This window comes from Neoarius graeffei, chromosome 14 (genome assembly GCF_027579695.1).
Source record: "Neoarius graeffei isolate fNeoGra1 chromosome 14, fNeoGra1.pri, whole genome shotgun sequence".
In the NCBI taxonomy this organism is placed as follows: domain Eukaryota; kingdom Metazoa; phylum Chordata; class Actinopteri; order Siluriformes; family Ariidae; genus Neoarius; species Neoarius graeffei.
In genome coordinates this window covers 14,332,150-14,357,365 of record NC_083582.1, presented here as the reverse complement: position 1 = coordinate 14,357,365, position 25,216 = coordinate 14,332,150, and the positions used below count along the sequence as shown (strand labels likewise).

At 42.5% G+C, this 25,216-nt stretch overlaps 1 protein-coding gene across 1 annotated transcript in view; it reads right to left on the bottom strand.

Moving 5' to 3' along the window:
- top2a (DNA topoisomerase II alpha) overlaps positions 1 to 24,196 on the bottom strand; it is a 38,524-nt gene extending 14,328 nt beyond the window's left edge. Inside the window, exons 1-27 of the mRNA XM_060939329.1 lie at positions 23,946 to 24,196; positions 20,409 to 20,555; positions 19,645 to 19,735; positions 19,211 to 19,274; positions 18,937 to 19,082; positions 18,716 to 18,813; positions 15,605 to 15,817; positions 15,338 to 15,511; positions 15,092 to 15,193; positions 14,856 to 14,993; positions 14,451 to 14,589; positions 9,561 to 9,718; positions 9,320 to 9,445; positions 9,123 to 9,233; positions 8,664 to 8,769; positions 8,212 to 8,321; positions 8,014 to 8,106; positions 7,808 to 7,922; positions 7,342 to 7,463; positions 7,086 to 7,234; positions 6,679 to 6,910; positions 6,337 to 6,471; positions 5,358 to 5,558; positions 5,073 to 5,268; positions 4,881 to 4,972; positions 4,656 to 4,799; positions 1,792 to 1,875 (exon numbers count right to left, since the gene is read on the bottom strand). Of these exons, the coding sequence (XP_060795312.1) occupies positions 1,792 to 1,875; positions 4,656 to 4,799; positions 4,881 to 4,972; positions 5,073 to 5,268; positions 5,358 to 5,558; positions 6,337 to 6,471; positions 6,679 to 6,910; positions 7,086 to 7,234; positions 7,342 to 7,463; positions 7,808 to 7,922; positions 8,014 to 8,106; positions 8,212 to 8,321; positions 8,664 to 8,769; positions 9,123 to 9,233; positions 9,320 to 9,445; positions 9,561 to 9,718; positions 14,451 to 14,589; positions 14,856 to 14,993; positions 15,092 to 15,193; positions 15,338 to 15,511; positions 15,605 to 15,817; positions 18,716 to 18,813; positions 18,937 to 19,082; positions 19,211 to 19,274; positions 19,645 to 19,735; positions 20,409 to 20,555; positions 23,946 to 23,972 (3,513 nt within the window). The 5' untranslated portion in view covers positions 23,973 to 24,196. The remainder of the gene's footprint in view (positions 1 to 1,791; positions 1,876 to 4,655; positions 4,800 to 4,880; positions 4,973 to 5,072; positions 5,269 to 5,357; positions 5,559 to 6,336; positions 6,472 to 6,678; positions 6,911 to 7,085; positions 7,235 to 7,341; positions 7,464 to 7,807; positions 7,923 to 8,013; positions 8,107 to 8,211; positions 8,322 to 8,663; positions 8,770 to 9,122; positions 9,234 to 9,319; positions 9,446 to 9,560; positions 9,719 to 14,450; positions 14,590 to 14,855; positions 14,994 to 15,091; positions 15,194 to 15,337; positions 15,512 to 15,604; positions 15,818 to 18,715; positions 18,814 to 18,936; positions 19,083 to 19,210; positions 19,275 to 19,644; positions 19,736 to 20,408; positions 20,556 to 23,945) is intronic.
- Between the last annotated feature and the right edge of the window lie 1,020 nt (positions 24,197 to 25,216).

Below are 25,216 nucleotides of genomic sequence, written 5' to 3'. Positions count from 1 at the left end.
ATCGGAGACACCAGAACAATAGAAGTAGATGCATGCGCATAAACCCCTTCTTCTGTAGCATTAGCCACATAAAGTTTTGATTATTAATAAGTAGCGTAAAACGAAAGACGTGGAAAGAGGAATGAATGGGGGTAGACGGAAGCTGGTACGCCAACATTCTGAGATCCTCCAGAATTCTTTAATGGTCCGGAATAAATTGAATGCTACACGTTGATGGATTACTTTGTTCTTCTACGCCCTTTTTGAGGAATGTATTGTCGGACTTAAACCAACATCTGAAGAGGTGAGATCGCTCCTTTTTCTTTTTTCTATTTTTGCTGGCGGGATTGTTTTTGGAAAGCGCACGGGCGGTGCGCGGTTTGGTTATACTCAGTACTTCCGCAGTGTTTGGACTAAAGACTCTGCCCTAAGGGCTATTCGCTCACTCTCTCTCTCTTTGCACCATTACACAATAAATATTCACAGTGAAAATATTTTGTAAGCACGTTTCATGAACCAAGTTATAGGATTTGTTGACAACTCGCATCGAGTTCGTTACACTTCTACCCAGCGTGAAGCACTGAGTCATGTGGTTGTGACGTCATCGTAAACAAATCCGTTCTACTCATCCAGATGACTCTGCAACAGCGCCGTTGCCAGATTTTTCCACTCTGGAAGCCGTTCTCAAAAGATTTCGTTTTGGGGCACCCGAAACGCCGGTGCCGTGTGGACGCCAGGCCGAAATGATAAACAATTTTATCAGATTCACCTGAATCCGTTGCCGTGTGGACAGGGCCCAAGACATACAATTTTTTTTCAGCCACGTGTAAACTGCTGTTAGCTAACCACCGTGCCATAGAGATTGAATGGGCTTTAGCTAACTAGCAGTGGTTTTTGCTAACATTTAGCTGAAAGTTATCCCTAGGGATAATGTTAGCTCCCTTGCGTCAAGTTAAAAGTGATGGGCAGTTTTTTTTTGAGAGTTGTAATAGATTGTGTCCAACTTATCGTCTGATTTAATTCACATACCAAGCACGACTACTTGTGGAACTCGAGGGCAAAACAGTACAAACTTCGTAATCTAAAAAAGAAAGCCTTTCAGGAGCTCTGTCACCCCCTTTTCCTCCTGAGCAGCCATCTCCTGGTCAATGTCCCATTTTCTTGTTTGCAGAGATGAGAATTAAACGATTATGTTTTTGTGATGCATGTGTCAGTTATTAGTTATAGCATATGATTGAGGAAAGTAGCATTTTTAAAAAGATTTAAAAAGTATTCATCATTAACAGAATGTGTTTATTTTGACTTGGATGTTAAAATGGCAAGTTATCTTTTGACCAGAGTATCTATTCAGTTTTGTTCCAGAAGTGATGAGTGAAATAAAGGCTGAAGCCAAGACAAAAGGTGACCACTGCAAATGTCTGTCAGTCTTCGAGGTGTCCATCCCCCAGGCAACAGATTTGCTCTTATCGGATTGGTTGTTGTCAAATGTCTGTTGCCCCAAGTCTCACCTGGTTGCCAGCAACATTGCCCAAAAAAGTTGCCCCATGCATCACCACCATTAGGGATGTGCCTTTTTGTTTTTTTGGGGAGGGAGGGAATAATAGATTTAAAAATAAACATACATACCATAAGGGTAACTCTGCTTCATCATACCACACAGTCACTCAGTATTACTATAATGGAAGTGTTTTATTCCTTTTTTATTGTATTTGATTGCCTTTGTAAGATGCTGTATTTAGTACAGATTATAAACGGAGAGACACCTATAATTAGTATGCTTTCCATTACTGTAGGTTTCTGTAAGACATTTACCTCCAGCTCCTCAGTAAAGGCAGCGAGATCCTCCTTCCACAGATCTGAAGGAGACTTCCTCTTCAATACACTCAATTCATTAATCTATAACAAAAAATAAATAAACATGTGGTTTAGCATCAAGCACGCATACACACCAGTGTGGGGGAATAAGGCCAGACAGGTGGACATTTACCAGTAATTTTCGCATTTATCCTTCTACATTTCAAAAGCATCAAACCGGATGGCCTGTGAAAAATTGTAAAGATATGGGTCTAATGTACTTCTAATTTTCTTCCAAATGTTACACTGGGCGAATACATGTCCTAACATGCCTGTGAAACTGTGGGCCCAACTTGAAAAATTCATAACTCCGCCAAACTTTACAGGCACGTACCGCTCCCTGAGACCTTTCGAACAAGCCCTGGCACAGCTCAATCCAATATCAGGAGTGAGCATGGCTTGCAGAAAACTATAGCATGAGCCCTAGCTCCAGCCACTAGCGTGCGCAGGGGATTTAAAAATTCATAACTCTGCTACCGATGGTCCTAGCCCTGCCAAAATTTACAGGCACCTCCCTCTCTCCAAGTGATACACTACATAAGATAAGAATCCAGTCAGTATTCACTGTTTTTATTGCACAATGCAGTTTAACGAATGTTAGGGTTGACAGTATCCGACTGATCCAGTCAGCTGATTAAGAGTTCAGTTTCCATGAAACTTTGCAGTACAGTATTATGTTAGGTGCTAAACTGCCAATCAGTGGTTATTATGGGCATTTTTTATTCATGATAGTCATACGCTTTTGTAGGATGTAGACTTCTATTTTAGTAGGTTTTATCTCGTCTCGTCTTCATCCGCTTATCCGGGTCCGGGTTGCAGAGGCAGCAGTCTGAGCATGGAAGCCCAAACTTCCCTTTCCCCAGACACCTCGGCCAGCTCCTCGGGAAGAACACCGAGGCGTTCCCAGGCCAGCCAATAGACAGTCCCTCCAGCGTGTACTGGGGTCTTCCCCGGGGCCTCCTCGCAGGGGGACATGCCTGGAACACCTCCCCAGGGAGGCGTCCAGGAGGCATCCGAAAGAAATGCACGAGCCACCTCAGCTGATTCCTCTCGATGTGGAGGAGCAGCGGCTCTACTCCGAGCTCCTCCCAAGTGACTGTGCTTCTCACCCTAAGGGAGCGCCCAGCCACCCTGCAAAGGAAACTCATTTCGGCCGCTTGTATCCACAATCTTGTTCTTTCGGTCATTACCCAAAGCTCATGACCATAGGTGAGAGTCGGAAGGTAGATCGACCGGTAAATCAAGAGCTTTGCCTTTTGGCTCAGCTCCTTCACCACGATGGACCGCTAAAGTGACCGCATCACTGCGGAGGCTGCACCGATCTGCCTGTCGATCTCACGCTCTATCCTTCCCTCACTCGTGAACAAGATCCCGAGATACTTAAACTCCTCCACTTGAGGCAGGACTTCTCCACCAACTTAGAAAGGGCAAGCCACCCTTTTCCGGTCGAGAACCATGGCCTCGGACTTGGAGGTGCTGATTCTCATCCCAGCCGCTTCACACTCGACTGCAAACCACCCCAGTGCATGCTGAAGGTCCTGGTTTGAAGAAGCCAACAGGACATCATCCGCAAAAAGCAGAGATGAAATCCTGTGGTTCCCAAACAGGATTCCTTCCGGCCCCTGGCTGCACCAAGAAATTCTGTCCATAAAAATTATGAACAGAACCGGTGACAAAGGGCAGCCCTGCCGGAGTCCAACATGCACTGGGAACAGGTCTGACTTGCTGCCGGCAATGTGAACCAGACTCCTGCTCTGTTCGTACAGGGACCAGACAGCCCTTAGCAAAGGGCCCCGAACCCCATACTCCCGAAGCACCCCCCACAGAATACCACAAGGGACACGGTCAAATGCCTTCTCCAGATCCACAAAGCACATGTGGACTGGTTGGGCAAACTCCCATGAACCCTCGAGCACCCTATGAAGGGTATAGAGCTGGTCCAGTGTTCCACGATCAGGACGAAAACCGCATTGTTCCTCCTGGATCCAAGGTTCAACTATTGACCGAATTCTCCTCTCCAGTACCCTGGAGTAAACCTTCCCGGGGAGGCTGAGAAGTGTGATTCCCCTATAATTGGAGCACACTCTCCGGTCCCTTTTCTTAAAAAGAGGGACCACCACCCCAGTCTGCCACTCCAAAGGCACTGTCCCCGACCGCCACGCGATGTTGCAGAGGCATGTCAGCCAAGACAGCCTCACAACATCCAGTAGTTTTTATTTTCTTCTAAATTCTAGTCCAGCAGATTTTAGTCTGAATACCAAATGATATGACCATGTCTGGTTTTGAGCCATTTTGTTAAAAAGTTACTTGGAATCTCGCATTCAATTTTAAATTATGTAAGAATACTTGTATTGCTGATTACTAAAGTTCTTATAGACTTACTATAAAAACAAAGCTATTTACAATATTTGAGCGTTATTATAGCACCTACAGTATGAGTACCAGTAAGTTAGAACATCCTCGACCCACATACTTTTTTCTAAACATGGAACTGACCTGTGTGCTACTGTTTTCTTGGCTATAACCAAGCATGTTTCTCTTGAATCTTCTGACATTTTCTTGTAAATTATATTCAATTTGTAGTGTAATTTGGCCTTAGATCAGAAAATGTGCCTCGAAATAGCTGAGAAACCATCTCCAGGCATCTAAAAGCCCTTCAAGTTCCGGGGCCTGAAGGCAGGCCTCGGAACCCTGGCCACATTGTTCCAGGCCTTTGGCCTGTCATTCGGACAGGCATTTCAGACTTGTCAGTCTGCTTAAAATTCCTTATTTCCCCACACTGCAACATGTGTTTTAAAGGCTTTTGTTCACATCATAGTTACCTTTGCATCTCTTTGCTTGCACAGCTCATCTTTCTTCTCTTTAGTGAGGAACCACATGGGCATGCTCAGGAGGTAATTGTAGTCCGGTCCTGACGTCTCTTCCTCTTTCTCCTCCTCTTCATCACCTGCTTCCTCCTCCACGTCCTGGAACAAATGTTTACAGCTCATGCGTGCAGCAGAATGGTGTGAAAGACAAGACTGGTTTGATAGCCTCCATTACAGTACCTTCTCCTGAGACTCTTTCCAGGCCTTAACAGGATCCGAATCATAGCCCATCTCCTGCAGCATGCGGATCAGCTCCTTCTTTGGCTTGTTCTCTGAAAGTAGTAAACAATTAAAAAAACCCAATAAGTGTTAATGCAGAATGCCTCTTATGACAGAAAGGACAGTTTGAAACGTCCCCCCCAAATCTCTCACCAATGACGAGCGTGCCCTCGATCTTCTCCAGAATGAAGCGTGCCTGGTTGGACAGCTTGGCACTTTCAGCTCCCAGCATGCCAAGCAGCCAGTCCTTCCTCAGCACATAGTATTTCAGACGCAGCTCAAAGAAGTCCTTCATGATGTCCTGTACGGTCTCGTACTTCTTCAGGCTGCCCACGTGGTCAAAAAGGACCTGTACACATGAAGCAAGAGATTTAAAACAAATGCTCAGCGTTGCCTCACACAGAGGAGCGAAATCACTCGAGTGTGTCCTGTCTTTACCATGGAGTTGCAGGTGAGTGGGTTCTGAAGTTTGAAGACTTTGTGGAGGCCTGCAGCCTCAGCCTCCCGTAGCCTCTCCTCCGTCATTTTGACCACAAAGCGCACAGTGGTGTCCGTGTGGTACTCTTTATAGTCCGTGATCAGAGGAGGTGCCTTATCAGAACCGTTCAGCATCACCTCAAGCACGTTCTCCTTGTACGTCTAAGGGGAACACAGTACACAATAGTCAGTTGCCCCCTAAAAATGAAAAGTTCCTCCGATCATGATGCATTTTTGTTTTTATGTTCCTTTTGGTAAGAAAACACACTGGGTGAAATATTTTTGACAAAATTCAAAAAAAGTGTAATGGTGGCACCAGGAGCTCAAAATTATGGAAAAAGCTGCTATTTTATGACTTATGACAAAATTTTGATCACTTTTCATGAAACATTATGGCACCTTATAGAGTATACCAAATATCTTACTGTAGACAGTATGTCTAGAATGTTTAAAAATATTTGGAGGTTTATTTTAGGGTGTCACTAGCATTATCTATCAATGTTATAACCCTGGTTTTAAGCTTGCCGCCTATACATACGCTAGCCCCTATTAAATGCAAATGTTCTTAACATGATCTCCGGGTCACAAGAAATCAATAAATGGAGTCCAACATTGTGATTCAAACCTTACGCGAAAACATAAAATAAGCGTTTTTTGGGCAAAAAATGAACCTCATGGTGCCACCATTAGACTTTTGAATACGGTCAAAAAATTTTACAGGATGTCTATTGGTGAAAAGGAACACCCAAACAAAAATGTATCAGATTTTATGAAAATGAGGGCAACTGATGCACCCTAGTACACAATCAACCATTTCATTCTCCTAACGCTGATGCAGTTAAAGAAAAACTACAAAATATTTGAGAGGAAGACAAAAGGAACAATTGGGTAAAACAAAAGAGAATGGGTAGACGGCAATAAGATGCCCATGACTACTGACCTGAGTCCACGTTTTTACAGGCAACTCGGAGATCTCGATGGTGGTAGAGTCAATAATGGCCACCTCACCAATGTTCATGTACTGGTTGGTAGTTATCTCCTCAATGGTTCCTTTAAAGCCCTTATAGTTAGGCAACTGTATAAAACACAGAACAATGGATTGAGAAATACAAATTTTTCTCCATGTTGCCACTTTTATATAAATGGGATGCGTGTACAATACTAATCAACTTAACTCCAGGTTGGCTACTAACCCCATCGGCTGTTAATCTAAAGAGTAACTCTGTGGTCAATGACATCCTAACATAAGACAAACATCGAGACATTGGTTCCTGTAACTCACCATGGGCAGAGGCTCTTGGCCATTAAGCATGCGGTGGATGTTAGTGACGATTTCGCGCACGTCGTAGTTGGGGAGTCGACTAGCCCAGCCTGTGCCAATACCATCAGCGCCGTTGGCCAGAACAAGTGGGATGATGGGAACATACCACTCTGGCTCCACGCGCATGTTGTCATCGTAGTTGTACTTGAGCAGGTTGTCATCCACAGCAGGGAAAACTAACCGAGCCAGAGGACTACACAGAAAATAATGTACCAAAAGTGATGCAAGTCTATTTTTGCCAAAATCCTACATACTTTGACCTTCAGGTGCACTTCAAATTATATTTTGGAATGACAAGCTCGTCAAACACCTGTCTCACCCCAACAGCAGATATTTTATAGCTGCATAATCAAAAATTGTGCGCATACCTGAGCATAGTGAAGATGTATCTGGGGCTGGCGGAGTCTTTGCCTCCGTGAAGGCGTGTGCCGAACTGCCCCAGAGGCTGCAGCAGGTTCAGATTGTTGCTGCCCACAAAGTTCTGTGCCAGACCCACGATGGTCATCATCAGAGAAGTCTACAGAGACACAGAATTTGACTTTAATGGTTTGTAATTCGGACACTAGAGTACGTCTTTAAAAAGTGCAGAATTACAGAACATTTGTGTTAATAACCAAGTTTCACCTCTCCATGGTGATAGGCCGACATCTCGGCGACAGAGCCAGCAAGCTGGGCCACTTTCACCTCACGCTTATCGTTTCGTTTCAGGCAGCAGAACACCACCTTCCTCTGGCCTGGCTTCAGACCTGACACACGATATAAAGTACCCATTTTAACAACACACTGAACATTACAACAAAAACAGTGCGTGTAGGTAAACAAGATGGGTTCACACGAATACAATTGACATTAGTAATTAAAATATTCATCTGATGTCCCATGTCCTTTCGGCTTCAGCAACCTGGCTTTTCCACAGGGGAAAATTCATAAGAGATTGATCAGACTGTGCCTTTGCTGAGAAGGCAAATAAGCATAGAAAAATGGCCTCCATCACCATCGCAACAGGTCAAAAAAATAAAATCACTTGAAAAAAAAAAAAAGTGCCATGCATACACTAAACACACATTTATATAAAAGATAAACAACTCACCATCCACCAAACATGGAAGAGATCGCTCATTATCAGAGTTAGAGAAAAGCACCAGCTCCTTGTTGACAAAATCATGGTAGGTGAGTGATGTGGTTTCCTTCCCATACAGATACTCCTGCTCCCTCACACACACAAAAAAAAAAAATTACAAAACTTGCATTTTACACAATTAAACCAAATCTTTGTCTAACCGTTGCCATTCTGACCTCGGGCAGGTTATGCTCCCGGCGCTGTCGCCTGTTGATCATGAAGCTGGTGAGCCACTCCTTTCGCTCTTCCACTTTCTTCTTACTAAAGGCCTAGAAGCAGAGCGTGAAAAATAAAAGCGCACTGAGAAAACGTCTTTCAAGCAGGAGTTTATTCACGAGTCTTTTCTGTAAATCTGTAGAAGTGGCTGTGATTACAAGGGTGATCGCCTCGTCGTCGGCAGGTCCTGAGTATTTAAATGGGATGCGATGTCTCGCCATGTCCGAGAAATACTCTTTAGCCTCCTGGGCTGTGCTGGTACCCAAACCTGGAGGGGAACAGGGATCAAAAACAGAGGTCAGATCCAGTACAATATCTATTCAGTCTCTCTAAACATTAATTAAATTTTTCTTTTTTTAACATATTTGTAAGCTCTGACATGGGGTTGGGCAGAGGACCCTAGCAGTAACTCATAAAAAGCACCCCATTCCCAAAAGATAACATGTAAAACCTGTACTGGCTTTTGAAAGGAGGATATTTTTTGGGGGGAGGGGAGGAGAAAGAGACCCAACACTATGATTCCATCACCTGAGCATGTGCAGAATACACTTGGAAAAAAGCTGCCTGCTTACATTTAGTCCTGGATTACCACAGGTTGTTGGGGACAAACCTTTGTAATACTTTATTTTCCATGATTTCAGGGTTCTCTGTTTCTCTTTCCACTCCGTGAACTCTGGGATGCTATAAAAGGAGAACGACTGCTTCTTATTCGACACCTGCAGAGAGACGGAGTACAGAAAACCTGATCAAAGTGTTTGAGGAAGGCCCACATATGGGAATGATGGCACAAGAGACATCCAACGGTTTGGCCATATGGTGTATATTTACACACTATAGATCACCAAATCTGTGCATGTTGCGGTGCGCGCACACAATTTCTGTGCTGGAGCGGGATGCAAAATGACATGACGGTATAAACCTGTACCTGCTGCCGTAATCAAAGTCTGTCCTTAAACAATCTGCTCATACTGAACACCTTTATAACATGCTTAATATTGTTTAATTGTATACCGCAGACATAAGATTTATAAAAGCATGTGAATATTAGCACATATGCTCGCGCACACACCTTGATGATGGGAGTGATGAACTCTTCGAGGAAGTTGTGGTGCAACAGTGAGGGCCAGTTGTGGTGGATGAAGTTGATGAGAAGCCCCTTGATGTGGGAACCATCCTGATCCTGGACCAGGTGAAAACGCCACACGTCAAATATAAAAATCAGAATGTTGCACTAACCCATAAGTGAAATCAGAGCTTATGGCTGACCTGATCCGTCATGATCATGAGCCTGCCGTAGCGCAGAGTCTTGAGCGAGTCCGGGTCGCTGTAGTTCTTCCTGTACTGCAGACCTAGGATCTTGATGAGGTTATTGATCTCGGCATTCTCCATGATCTGTAACACACACCCCAATCATAAACAAATGCAATCATTTCCATTTTTAAAACAAAGTTTATTTTGTGTGCAATTGTAGCACAGATACTAGAACTATGTATGTGTGCATTCGCACCTGTTTGTGCGAGGCCTCCCGCACGTTGAGCATTTTTCCACGCAAGGGGAAAACACCGTAGCGATCACGGCCCACCACTCCGAGTCCAGACACGGCCAGAGTCTTAGCCGAATCTCCCTCGGTGAGGATTAGAGTGCAGCCGGCAGAGTTCTTACCACCTAAATCACACAAAGCACGTTACACACACACACGTTATCCCTTTACTCCTATACAGGGATGGACAAATCAAAAGCATTTAGAAAGTAAAATCTGTCTTGTGGTTTGGTTGCCTAGAAGCAGACTAAGCTAAAAAGCTATACCAGCTAACGAATTTACTGCTTACGCCACCCATTTTTTATCTTTAGGTTCACGGATTTTTTTCAACATGTTTTTGATGTCGGTCAGAGAAAAAAAAAAAAAGTGTCCTGTCCATTTTTTTTTTTGCATGGCAAAATTTCAATGTCGGATTAAGATTTACACACACGTGTTCTTGTGTACAAGTTCATAACACGGACTAGCATTCCAGTACTTACTTCTCTGAAGGTATGTGGTCATATGACCGTTGAGCTCTCATGAGCACATCGAAGGCCGATACGTTCGTGCTACTTGATTCGATAGGACTCTCTGCGGCACCATCCTCTTCTAATTCCACAGTCAGATACTTGCAGCCAAAATCGCGAACTAACGTTATGGCAGGCATATTTGGCAACGCGCTCGTTACATCACCACCTTCTTTCTGAGAACCAAAGATCGTTTTGATCTTTTCATTGTTTACTTTCAACGCGTGAGAGATGAAAATCGCCCACGTTTTGGTTAGTGAGACAGTGAAAAGACTTTTCTTTACCACACTTTATGCTTACGTACAGTTGAGGCGATAGCTCGGAATCCATGCCGTCAGCGTCAGCCATGGTCAGCACGAGGCTGACACTGTCGTAAATACCATAAAAACATTCAAGTGAATACTCAATGTCGTAAATAGTTTCGTTTTCGGACTCGGCTGAAGTGGATATATACACAACACACATTGTCGTTTGTATTTGCGATTCTAATACTTTTTACTTAAAGAAATATGACCTAGTACCAGGGATACAGTGCTGTTCCAAGAAAAATGTGACACTTTTTTTTTTTACATTTATTTTTGTACGTTTCAGCGGTTAAAATAAAAATACGCACAAACATTTTTCTAGCGGTAGTATTTACAGGGTATCTGCACATTTTTCAAGTACAAATGTAAAGACTTTTAAGACCTTTTCAAGACCTCTAAATGGAAAAATTAAGACTGTACCATGGAAAAGAAAATGATAAATACGACAACTTAAAACTGTTTTCTGCAATATTTTTTTTTTACTAACTTTAAGAAGGATGCACACAATTTGTGAACAACAGGGTGCATCAATGGCAACTGTTAGACATGCAAACAGCTGAAGCAAAGCTGTGTGTTTTGGGCCTGCAGAACTACTGTAGAAGCAAGGAGAAGACTGGTGTTTACTGGAGAAAACACCATGAATCATTTCAAAAACGAAAACAATAAACAGCAAGTAGAACCAGCTGAACAACCTTAGCCGGCATTATTTCAGTCCCCAAAGATCATCTTTGATGTGTGATTTTGTGTCCGACAGCAAAATCAGTCTGAGTGTCGTACAGTATACAGCTGGCTGAGGAATTTCTCGAGTATCTTCTGCATTATAGCAGGTAACAGCATAAACCTGTTTATGCAGTCATACAATCATCAGAGCGTTACATTAAACACAGAAAAACAACTGTCACCTTTCATAACCATTATCAATATTAATCAATGTGTTGTAATAACTAAACTAATTATCAGTGCAATTGTTCCATCAATGATCATTATTCAAAAATAATCATTAATTATATATAATCCATGAATAATTGTTTTATTACTACTACTAACTACTTTAATAATAAAAAAATTCAATTTTATAACATTTTAATAATCACTACTTATTAGCTATATTAATAAAAGAGTAGCAATTATTATAATTCAGCATTATTAATTACTACTTAATAAGCAGTGACTATCAAAATGTAATTTAATAATTAAGTAGTAATTATCAACTACTACTTAATTATACTAATAATAAGTTGATTATTAAAATGCTATAAAATTGTTATAAGAGTTAAAATTATTAAAAAGTTATTATTATTATTATTAGTAGTAGTAGTGATACAAACAATTATTCATGGATTATAGATAATTTGTTTTTAATAGTGAACATTGATATCAGGGCTTTGAACCAGAATTTTTTTCTAATAGTGAACATTGATATCAGGGCTTTGAACCAGAATTTTTTTCCTGTTGGTTTGTTCCGAACAGAAACGGAATTTTAACGTTTCCGGTTTGGGGTTCCACCATTAGACGTTCCAGAACCGGTTAGAACAAAAAAATTTCGTTCCCGGAACGGTTAATTACGTTCCCTGTCAGCTGTTTAACAAATGGCTATAAAATTATGTCTGTCTCATCCAGCTTAAGCCAAATGTAGGCTAATTCTATTACAACCTTCATTAAATAAGACAAGAAATAATTCAAAACAATTATTTCAAACGTTGGCGATTTGGATTCTCAGTATGTCTTCCCATCTACACAAACAGAAAAAGTGCCAAAAATGAAAGAATTCGTTTAGTGTGTTACCAAAGGCTAGTCAGGCCCTATAGAGGGCTACCGCATGACGTCACCGCGCCGCGAGATTTTGTTAGGCGCCATATTGGAAGACCAAGTACACATCTATGCAAGTACATACATACATAAAACAAACTACACCTGAAATGTAGCCAGGGACGGTTCTGCCCTAATCTGGGCCCGGGTGCAACATCGCGCAACCCCCCCCAAAAAACCAGTCTAAATCAGGACAACCATCACATAACTATAAACATTTTATATCAACTATTTTAACTAAATGGGCTATAATAAATAAGCCTGCAGGCAGCCACGGCAGGCTGCCTCAGAAAAGTAACCATTCAATGACACAACTGAAAGCCTGCAGGCAGCCACGGCGGGCTGCCTTAAAAAGTAACCATTTGTCCTACCTTAAAACTCGTTTTGCATTTTCTGCCTCCTTTTTTGTATTTTCGACCCTCCGTTTATTTTCTTTCCTTTTCTGAAAACCCGATTTGTGTCCAGACATTTTGTTCTGCTACCAACAAACTAACTCGTCAGATCTCGTCTCTCGAGTCCGCGATGATTCCCGTGGGAAGGGCAACAACTGATACATTTTTACAAACAGCCAATAGGGAGGTTGCAACGTTCAGGCTCTTCTTTGCTCAGACACTCAGTAATGCACCTATCATCACGTGGAGACGTGATAGTAGTCCACCTTCCCGCTCTCTCCATTCAGTCAGCGACCGTCACACAGGAAGTGAACCCCAGCGGGTCATAGAAACTTGCGCAGGAGAAGAATGACTTTATTTGTAGGCTACGGAAACTTTGAGGAACGAAATAAAAACCGGTATTAACCGGTTACCATTATTTTTAATAAGCGTTTCTGTTCCGGAACATAAAAAATAATAAAAAGTTTCTGGTTTCGTTTCTGTTCCATGTGAAATAGAAAAAGTTCCCAGTTTTCGTTTCTTGAACCGGTTCAAAGCCCTGATTGATATAACAATTGTACTGATAACATTAACAACAAGTATTACTGGTAGTGTTATTGTTTATTATTATTATTAGTAGTAGTAGTACAGTTATTTTATATCAATGTTCACTATTTAATTTGTATTCTACCAATTTCTACTTTTTAATAATTATTTGTAATAATTTTTAATAACTTAATTTTATAACATTTAATAATCCCTAGTACTTATTAATCACTAATTCATAAGTAGTAATGATTAACAATCAATAATAATTACTAATAATTATTATTAGTGGTTATTAATATTATTCTTATTATATTAAAAACACTTGTAGACGATAGGTAATAAAACACTTTTTATACAAATTATTTATATTGTACTATATTTAGAAATAGTTTTTTTCTGGAGCTTTTTTTAATTGAGTTTTGAAATAAAGGTTGTTTATATATTTATATTAAACTTGGTACAATAAACAATGTTAATTATGTAAAAAAAAAAAAAGATGCTAATCATTATTATTATTTCCTATAAGTCCCATTTTCCACCTGACTCTTGTGCGCATGCGCGAACCCCCCTGCGTTTCACTCCGGAGCGCTTGACCTCTAACACACACGCGCGCCTCGTGTCCGTGAAAATCCAGTTTCCCAGTGGGCCGTGTCCCCAGCGCTGCGGTACCGTCTTTAAACACATTTGTGCAATCCAGCGCTTTTTATCGCAAACGATTCTTCTCCTTATTTTGGGGGTATTTGTCATCCCGCAACCACTTGTCGTTAAACAGACATCTTCCCATAATTATCAACGCTTTCTAGCGCCCGCGTAAGCTACCTGCGTGTATCTCACTCTTCACAACCACCGCACCACACCACACTTCCTCCACCACACCACACTTCCTCCAGTAGCCTCCTAACATTAGCTCTTGATCTACGGAATGCACAGAACCAATGCTGCCCCCAAAAGGTGTGCTGGTCACTTTTAAACTTACAGTTAAAAAAAATACCCCAAACCGGATGGAGACATTTCACTCGTTCGGTCCAATATTAAATTTGATACCTCCCTTTCGAAAATTCCAGTCATTCCAAACAACTTAAGACATTAAGGCCTTAAAAACCGAAAGTTGTATTTAAGACTTTTTAAGGACCCGCAGGAACCCTGATTTAAATGCTGTCGGCGGATCCGTGATCCGAAAAATCTAAAATGAGTCGCCTTATGTCTAAAAAGTTTCCAATGTAGAACAGTATACTGAAAGTATTGAGAGATTCAATCATTGATATTACATCATATCGCCCAGCCCTAATAAGCAGCGCTCCAAGAAGGCGCCTGTACCTGCGTCGTTGGCGTCATCCAGTTTGGGCACGCCCTTGATCTTGGTGTGTTTGACAGCCGAGCACTTCTTATTGAGCTGGGTCTGAACCTTAAACTTCACCCAGTTCATGATGCTCTCCACGATGCCGCAGCTGTTTGCCTGAGAATGGAGAACACATGAAAAACACTTAAAACACACACTTACTGAAAATTGGGTCTATTAAATGTCAGAAAGAACAGCATTGTTTTTGATTTATTATACAGTCATTAAACGCTCTGTACTCAGATACTTAAAAGGATTCAGTTTGTAGTTTAATTATTCTTCCCCTTTCCTCCCCACAGGAACAAACCATCCATTCTATAAAGCATTAAAACCAGGATGTGTTCCAATACAAGTGTGTGTGTGCATGCACACATGAGAGAGACCTGTTTGACGAACTTCTCGCTGAGTGTACAGGTGGAGCCGAAGCTCTTCTGCTGCAGCGTCATGTTCTCCTTGGTCTGAGAGTCAAAGCTGGGGTTCTCGATCAGGCAGTTCACAAACAGCCACATGTGGTTCTTCACCTGAAACAAATACACGCAAACGTAAAGCTCAATGGTTCTCCAAACACGGCACAAGTTAAAATGTTGGTAAATTGAGAACGTCAAGTGTCTCAAGTTACCTGGAAGGGCTTGACTGCCACACCACCTTTGTTCTTCTTCTTCACCACCTCAATCATCTTGGACACGATCTGGTCAGCTACATAATCAGTGTGTCTGCCACCCTAAAAGGCACACATTTTTAAAAACAGTCTAGATACCCAATATTAGCAAACACCTTTTGTGCTTTTAAACAGCCACAAGAAGCCAACATTAATAACCCATTCCAGTTTTTCATAGAAAGTGTACATTCCAGAAGGTGTGTGTACCTTGGTGGTGGCGATGCTGTTGACAAAGCTGACTTGCTGGAAGCCCTTCTCGCTCATGGTGAGGCAGACCTCCCAGCGCGGGTTCACCACCTCATGCACTACAGTGAGGGGAGAACCCGTCTCATCCGTTCTGTCCTTCACGTACAGGTCCACGTAGTTGCGGAACCCGCTCACCTGAAATGCACAAAGATTAACTTGAAGTCTTAGCAAACTGGTCGAGATTATTTCAGAAGGTGCAACAGCAAGCAGGAGAGGGGGAGCTCTTACAGGCAGCTTGGTGCCGTTGAGGAACACCTTGACGCCTTTGGTGGAGCCAGCGATGTCATACGCACGCCTAGTCAACAGTGCCACCGTGTCGCGGTCCAGAGACTCCATCTTGAATTTGGACAGATCAGGCTGAAAGGAGATGCATGTGAAGTCGTCGCCACTGAACGGCTTGATTTTGGCCTCACCCGCACGCCCCATGTTGTTGTACCACGTCTGCAGATCACATTTCAAACCTTTTATTACATATACAGAACTTGAGTGTTTCATACTGTGTTTGACTTTATTGAAATGTTTATAGATCAACACTTCAAACAGCACCTTGAAGGCCCATTAATTAACCGGGAAGGGGGGTAAAATTTGAAGTTATGCTGTCTGGACCATAACATGTACTGTTCACGCATACTGTAACTGTCAAATAAGTAGTGATGGTTTCCCATTACTAGAGATGAAAGTGGAGCAAAGAAAAAAACCCTGAACTTTTGAAAGTCAAACTAAGATGGGGGACGGGCAACGTCCCCCAAAAAAGTTGTAATAACATAACACGCAAAACCCTGCATTCTAGTGCATTTTAGTACTTATTTTCACGAAAACAAGTTATAACTTTTAAGCCTTTTTCTTTCATGTACATTAATGATTAACATGTCAAAAATATCAAACTTAATTCCCTTAGTTAATGAGTAATTTTCAGGAGTGCATTTAGAAAACGCGGTGATTTTCCTGCTACACAGTTCATTACTTTGAAAAAAAAAAAAAAAAAAAAGACAGTTGAAGGTAAACTTGGCAAAATCCCAAAACAGTACTGTTAAAAAGTAAAGGTCTGTTAGAGTTTCTAAAGCTTTCAGGTTTCAATGTTGGAGACATTGAGCCTCGTTTATCAATCTTTTATGCCGCTTTTCCACTACAAACGCGGCTGAGCCGTGCCGTGCTGAGTCGGGCTGAGCGGGGCTGTTGGAGTTGCATTTCGACTACAACCGCGCTGAACCGTGCTGGCTGGAAGTGGGTGGACACATTGGGTGGAGTTAGCGAAAGTGGGTGGACGTCATGTGATGTCGTTAAGCAGCGCAAACAGTGACATCAGTGACAGTGGCGGAACAAGTCAGAGCCGGGCCGGGGGCGGGGCAAATGACCGGACCCTTTATTAAAGCTGATCATAACATCATTTTAGGCTACAAAATGTCCGCAACTGCGGTGTTTACCAATTTCAACACTACCGGGTGCAACTATGTTATTTAGTACATCAAGTCCTTCAAACGAACATGTAACTCAGAAACAAAAAACATTAGGATACTGTACATGGCTCATAATAAAACATCAATAGCCTATACTGCGCACATTATTTGAAGGGCATACGAATGAGCGCTCAGAGGTTGCAACGGTGACAGGAAGAGTCAGAAATAAAAGGAGGGCGGTGCAAACCTCACTGAATGCACTGTGTTTACCAATTTCAACACTACGGGGTGCAACTATGTTATTTTGTACATTAAGTCCTTCAAACGAACATGTAACTCAGAAACAAAAAAACATTAGGCGACATACTGTACATGGCTCATAATAAAACATCAATAGCCTACTGCGCGCATTATTTGAAGGGCATACGGCGAGCCTTGCGCTCCGCGAACTCGTCCACGATGCTCTGTATGTCACTGATTCAGTGAGCTTTTAAGCGGTAGTCTCACGACCCGAATAGTAAACAATAAACATGGAGGACATGGAGTTGTTAGTGTTGCTGGTCTTGGTGCTGTGGCTTGTTGTCACCGACAACGCGGACAGATACTGGCAAGAGCGTATAGATGAGGCGAGGCGCATAAGGCTTCAGAAATTCTCGTAATTCGTAATTATTCTTCTTCCGGGTTTGCGGTGTTTACAGATCCCAGCGCGCTCGCGGGGCGTGTGTGGGCATGTGAGGACACTCCTCCTCACCAATCAGTGCACAGGGGAGTGTCTGCTCACGCCCCCAGACTCACTCGGCACGGCTTGGCTCGCTTCAGCCCCACTCCAAAACGGTGCGAGTTTTAGGGGCTAAGCAGGGCTGAAACGAGCTGAGTCGTGCTGGTTTTTGGTAGTCGAAACGCGAGCCGTGTCAGGCTGAAGTGAGCTGAAGCGAGCTGAAAAAGGGTAGTGGAAAAGGGCCATTAGTAGAGTTGTGCGTTTGCATGAGCTAAAGAGAACTAAAAACTTCCAATTCATATTTATGTGAGTTGAAGCCAATTGTTTACATTAGTTCGTATTGTCTGTAAATTTAAACACACCAATGAATACCAAATTTCTCATGTAAATCAGGGGCGTAGCTAGGATTTTTCAGGGTGTTTGTGTCACACACTGACTGGCAGCCTGAGTACATTATGTGACAAAAAATAATTACCATTGCTAGTTTTAGGCAGCTTAGAAACCGGCTCTTCCATTATTGCTGTTTCTTCCACGTTTTCTTGATGTTGTGTTCTAGAAACAGCACTAAAACTTGGCTTCGAAACCACAAAATGCAACTTTGATGGAAAAAAAAAATAAATTGCTTACCTCTCTTCACGTTGAAAAGAGGAAAGTTTCGCTTGTTTTGACATGGCGAATTATTAACACAAAGAAATACTTGTAATTTGCAACTTAAGACTGCAGCTACACTGGCAGCTTGAACATGCTTTCTAGTGCGATTGTGTTGCGCAGAACGGTGTCAGTCCTGCACGCCTTAGCATGTGCACCTGAAGGTGTGCCTTGGGCACGCGCACCGTTAAAGAACACCTGTCTTTAATCAATGAACTGTGTCTGGGCTGTTTAAGAACTGCACCCCCATGCAAGGATGATGCGAAGTATTACGCCGCGTCTTGGAGCGCAAAAAATCCGAAAAATAAATTTCTCCATTCGGAAAACCGGAGATTTTCAAGAGTTTTGTCAAATATCCGGATTTCCGGGTAAATCCGGAAGACTTTCATCCCTGCATTACAGCACAGTTTAAAATCATTCTATTCAGAAAAAAAAACTAAATTGTACAGTATGCCACTTTGTTGTACATGGAAGAAATAAACTCTAAGCCATGCTATTTATTTTAATGTTGAAAAACATCCAAGAAACAAGTAATGACGTGAACACGAAAAAAAACAAAACACTCGAGCTCTGGACCTGTTTGAAGGACTGCTTGGAATCCTTGCATGTCGTCTCTACTGTGAACTTGGTGCTGAAGATGTTGCACAGCTTGGCGCCGTATCCGTTACGGCCACCTAGTGATGACAGGAGAAGAAATAAATAAATAAATGAATGAATGGAAAAAAGACATGCATAAGAATCAAGCACACAGCTCACAGTTCCATGGCATGCTTTATCAGATAGCATCAGTGGCTCACCTGTGACCTTCTTCTGGTCATCATCATAGTTGCTGGATGTGAGCAGCTGGCCAAAGATGAGTGCCGGCACATACACCTTCTCCACTTTGTGCTCCACCACAGGAATGCCCTTCCCGTTGTTCCAGACGCTGATTGCGTTGTTCTCTCTGACATGCGGGCCAAAAACAGCTCATAAATACCACACACAAGCGTACAAATCCCAATGTTTCTAAAAATATGGATTTTGCTTCTTTTTGTAATTTGCTAACGTGTAAAGACGAAGACTGACACTCACGGGTCAATAGTGATCTTGATGCAGTTCATGCTGCTGTCCCTCTGCTTGTTATCGGCAGCATTCACTGTAAAACCAAATCACTAATTTAAACTAAAAAAAAAAAAAAAATGCTTGTTTTTTAAAATAATGAACAAGCAAGCAAATCAAGCTTTTCCGTCACATAATATCTTTAATCTATTCATTATAAAAGTTCCTGGTGCAATGTGGTTTTAATGGGAATGTGATGAACCTAACTAACTAGTTTGCTTTGCAAAAAGTTAACAGCTGTTCAGGTTTAATGCTGAACCAGAGAGATTAAGATCATTAACCAACAATACAGAGACTAAACTTCACTCATAGGGTAAGTTATTTACAGGACAATGTGAAATACAGTATCATTTTTTACTTCAGCAAAGAATTGGGAAGAACACGAATCAAGGTTCACGGAGACGCACCCAGGATCTCGTCGAAGATCTTGTAGAGGCCAGGAACAAATGTGATGTCCCTGCAGTTCATCCCTACCACTTCATCAAACACCCACATTTGCTGAAAAATAAAATAGGAGACGGGTTTATTTACTGACAAAATATTTTAAAATACTTAAAATAATGCATTTTAGTAAACATTATTGATTGCCCCAGTCAAGTCTGGAGATCTGAGGCCGATGGTACACGGGGCAACTTTTTGGGCAATTGCGCTTCGACACTTTCCCAATGAGACCGTGCAACAATTTCTGTCTGACTCATTGATTGCTTTGGGCAACTTTTTAAGACCATCCAATCAGAGTGCTAGCAGCAAATCACACAACCACCATCGAGCTTCTGAAATTTTCAACAAAGATGGCAGCATCTCCAGCAGTGGATCAAAGAAAGACAACATGCATCTTTTTATCCTGGTAACTTGTTAAGTGTAAACCCAGTGGTGAATTTACCTCATCAAATGCTTAGTAAGCCAACTAAAAGCTATATTTTATGCGCTCAGGTTTGAAGACCCCCCAAGCGTACACTGCTGTTAGCTAACCACCGCTCCATAGAGATTGAATGGGATTTAGCTAACTAGGGATAATGTTAGCTCTCTTGTGTCAACTTAAAAGTGATTGGCAATGTCCATCTTTGCAGTGTCTCCCTGGAAATAGATTTGCTCTTATCTGATTGGTTGTTGCCAATTGTCTGTTGTCCTAATTAGTCGCCCTGTGTATCATCACCTTAAAACCACATACCTGCGTGACGGGCTCCACAGAACCGATGTAGGTGTCTGGCCGGAGCAGGATGTGCTCCAGCTGCGTCTTCTTCTGGTAGATGCGCTCCACAGAGAGACGCTTCTCATCCTTCTTCGGCTTGTTCACGGCCTTGTTCTCAAACAAAGCCTAAGGAGAAGATAAAGGTTAGTGTTATAGCTACAGATACTGGGATGACAGATTTACTGCATCACACCACTCCATAAGTGATTGCAACAAATTATTAACAAAATGTGAGCTACGAAAATACTTGGAAAGTGGAACAAAGATTTTCTGACAGATTAAACATTCAGTTCATTTGTTTACAAATATTAGAATTACTTCATTTACGTAAGCATCGATATTAATCAATCAATCATCTGGGTGTCGATAATCGTGGAATGGCGAAAGGTGTCAACAGAAGACTTGCAACCAAGTGATCAAAATGTGCTACGTCATGAGTGTCCGCCATGATGGAGGATACACAAAGCAACCAGGATGGCAGCCAAGTAGGCCTGTGAGACTAGGATGAGTTAAACTCCCTGGTCATTGCAGGCTGCTCGCTTGCATGTCTGTGTTTCTGGCTGGATCCTATTAATCTTCAGGTGCGAATCCCGACCCGAGACCGTGTGCTTTCGAAATCTGGCTTCGCTGTGAGCCAAGTTATTAATTTTTTAAAGCCGGTTGGATCATGTTAAATCTTTAAGCGCAGAGCAGTGGGGCTTTCATTCGCGAAAACCCGGAATACCTGAAACGTAAAATAATTGATAGTGCGTATGAAAAAGGCTTTTGGACGAAGTATCCTGACCCCCTCATCTCCCCTCCATACTAAGGGTAGTATCTCACCGGGCTGCGACAGCCCGCGACACAATTGCGATAAAATATGCAAATTGCCGACAATTTTCACTTGGAATCACACCGAATTGATATTTGCATATTTTACTGTAATAATCGTGTCTCCAACTAGTCGCAGCCCAGCTTTCCCTCAGCAGGCAAGGAAGTAGAGGAAGCCTCACGGAAACTGACCTGAGAAGGGTTCGCGACACAAGCGACGCATTTGCGGCCATTTTGAGAGAAATTGCATCACACGAATTTTTGAACATTTTAAATTTCAGCGACGAAAGAGCGACGCTGTTATGGAATCAATTTTGTGCCAAAATGTTCATACAATACTTTTGAAATATCAAACAAAAACGACAAATCAAAATACAAAAAAAAAAGTGTCAATTTTAGACTGGCAAACAAATTTGTGTAATCGTGCAAAATATCAGTCTATTACTCTTCAGAAACCTTTTATTTTTGTTCCGCGTCTTTCTCAGTTTTGTTTGACGCAATTTATTTTGGTTGCGATTCCAGCTCTCTCGTTTGCGTTCCCTGACTTTTTGCTTGCAGTTTTGGCACAAACTTCACGTGTGGGTGGGCTGTCCAGGAATGCATTCCCATTGGCTAACTTGTGTTTGACTGACAGCTACGCTCAGCCATTCCCCCGGAAGCTGTTGCGGCCATTTCCTACTCGGATTTTGGCGGACTGTTTGACAAGTGACCGATCCATTGACGGTAAACAAGGATTGAGTGGACTTCAGTGACGACTATGATATTGAATTAATTCAACAAAGTGTAAGTGCGGGACAAATGTGTTGTATGTGTTGCAGTAGTACACATTATGCAGGCGTGTTTAACGTTAGCAAGACAGCTATTATATTGGGTAGTAGAGCTAAGGCTAACATTTGACTTGCCACGAAACACCTGCATAATGTGTACTACTGCAACACATTTGTCCCGCACTTACACTTTGTTGAATTAATTCAATATCATAGTCGCCACTGAAGTCCACTTGATCCTTGTTTACCGTCAATGGATCTGTCACTCGCCAAACAGTCCGCCAAAATCCGAGTAGGAAATGGCCCCAACAGCCTCCGGGGGAACGGCTGAGCGTAACTGTCAGTCAAACACAAGTTACCCAATGGGAATGCATTCCTGGACAGCCCACCCACACGTGAAGTTTGTGCCAAAACTGCAAGCAAAAAGTCAGGGAGCGCAAACGAGAAAGCTGGAATCGCAACCAAAATAAATTACGTCACACAAAACTGAGAAAGACGCGGAACAAAAATAAAAGGGTTCTGAAGAGTAATAGACTGATATTTTGCACGATTACACGAATAATTTGTTTGCCAGTCTAAAAAAAATTGACTTTTTTGTACTTTGATTTGTCGTTTTTGTTTGATATTTCAAAAGTATTGTATGAACATTTTGGCACAAAATTGATTCCACACGCTTTGCGACGGGCGGCACGGTGGTGTAGTGGTTAGCGCTGTCGCCTCACAGCAAGAAGGTCCGGGTTCGAGCCCCGTGGCCAACGAGGGCCTTTCTGTGTGGAGTTTGCATGTTCTCCCCGTGGGTTTCCTCCGGGTGCTCCGGTTTCCCCCACAGTCCAAAGACATGCAGGTTAGGTTAACTGGTGACTCTAAATTGACCGTAGGTGTGAGTGTGAATGGTTGTCTGTGTCTATGTGTCAGCCCTGTGATGACCTGGCGACTTGTCCAGGGTGTACCCTGCCTTTCGCCCGTAGTCGGCTGGGATAGGCTCCAGCTTGCCTGCGACCCTGTAGAACAGGATAAAGCAGCTAGAGATAATGAGATGAGACGCTTTGCGACTCATGCGAGAAAACTGAGAAGCCCCGTGAATGTTTCAAGACACTTTTGAAACTCTCTCGCGAATGACGTTCGCAATTTGTCGCACTGGTTTAAGCCTCAGTCTCCTCGCTCTCTTTCCGAACCACGGACGGAATTCTAAAACATCAGAACGTGCTGTACTGTCACGAGTACTGTTGTGACCACGACCAGATATGGCATAGCTTAAAGAACACTTAAATGAGTAGAAAAACAAAGAGAGTCGCGCACGCATAACTTGTTTTGTATGGAACGTCGCTCGACCCCGCATTTGTATCTCCACCAACATGGCCGACATCCGGGTTTCTATTTTGCTTTGACGTCACTTGCACGTCGAGGATACTTGTGGAACGGTGTCACGTCATCCCATACACTCTAACTGGGAATCAACTCTCTTTCCAGTGGAAATTCGAGTATTATTCATGCACAATTTTTTTTTGCAACGGCCAAAAGATCATGGTGTCGATAATTGTAGCCGCCGCTCTAGTTTTAACATTTTAATGAGTTAATAATTATCATCCTGAGAAACTTTTTTTTTGGCTTATTAGGTGAACAGCTCATCTAGGAAGCCACATGTTTATCAAATGGTGGAGTTGGTTACTGAACTTGCCACATAAACTAGCAAAAGAAATTCATTTAATGCCATTTTTATTTAATAAAAAAGTGGTAATGATGCCAAGGCGATTCAGTTACACAGGGCAGTCAGTTTACGCGCGCGCACAAAAAAAAAAAAAAATCACTCCTGTGAGGTAAACCCGAAATAAGTTTGCTTTTTAACTCCAAGAAACATTAAAGTATATCTGATTAGCTCTCACTCCCAATAAAACTAGCACGACATTCTATGTATAAACTGTAATTCACAGTGTTTTACCTTCAGAGGTCCTTCCGTTGCAGCCATTGTTCTAGTCACCTCAGGCGGTCAGTTACCTTTCAACGTCGAATTATTCCTATTATTTAATAATTTAAATGCTAACTTGCCAGCCCAGAACCTATAAACGTCCTGCTGCTAAACTGCACCTAAAAACACAAACCGTTTTGGACTTTTCTGAACGACTATGACTCCTGCTTAACGTCCCTGCTTCAAACCGAACACTGGCTAACCGCTCCAGCGCGAGCGCAAGTTGTTTTAAAAATTCAAACGCAGCGCTTCCGCCCGCCACGATGGATAAACCAATCAGAGTGGAGAGAAGGCGGGGCCACGCAGCATCACCGTTTTTTAAACTAAGAACGACCATTTTGTCGATTTTTACCTGCTTTTAGACAAATTTACAAACAGTTTACTACGAAATTAGTGTTGTTTTCGCCACATTGATCGTGCTGTGAATTCCGAATATTTCTAATCATTCGAAGCAATCGGTTCGGTTCATCAAGAAGAGTCGACTCTTTCGGCTCCTAAACGGCTCCTTGCGGATTGTCGCCACAAACCTGGCTTAAAAGTGCAATAGTATTTTTAAAAATTCCTTACATGTACAAATAACCATGGAAGATATGTAGAATGATTAAAATACAATGTATTAAGCCGTTGCCTTAGCCAAAGTGTGTTAATTCGCTAAGAAAACTCATTTGGAAAGCTCCCATGGGGCCACATGAGAAACTTGGACTGTCGTGGAGGGCCGAATCCATAGGCTGAACTTCATCTCATTATCTCTAGCCGCTTTATCCTGTTCTACAGGGTCACAGGCAAGCTGGAGCCTATCCCAGCTGACTACGGGCGAAAGGCGGGGTACACCCTGGACAAGTCACCAGGTCATCACAGGGCTGACACATGCCCCTTTTCCACCAAAGCAGTTCCAGGGCTGGTTCGGGGCCAGTGCTTAGTTTGGAACCGGGTTTTCTGTTTCCACTGACAAAGAACTGGCTCTGGGGTCAGAAAAAACGGTTCCAGGCTAGTACCAACTCTCTGCTGGGCCAGAGGAAAGAACCGCTTACGTCAGCGGGGGGCGGAGTTTTTAAGACCAAGAACAATAACAAGACCACGAAAGATCGCCACTTTTAAGCGACGAGAAGCAACAGCTGTACAAACGCGAAGTCATCCATTATTATTATTATTGTTGTTGTTGTTGCTGCTGCGGCTTCTTCCGTGTTGTTTTTGCTTCGATATTCACGCCAAGGTTTATGCAAACGTAGCGACGTAACTGACAT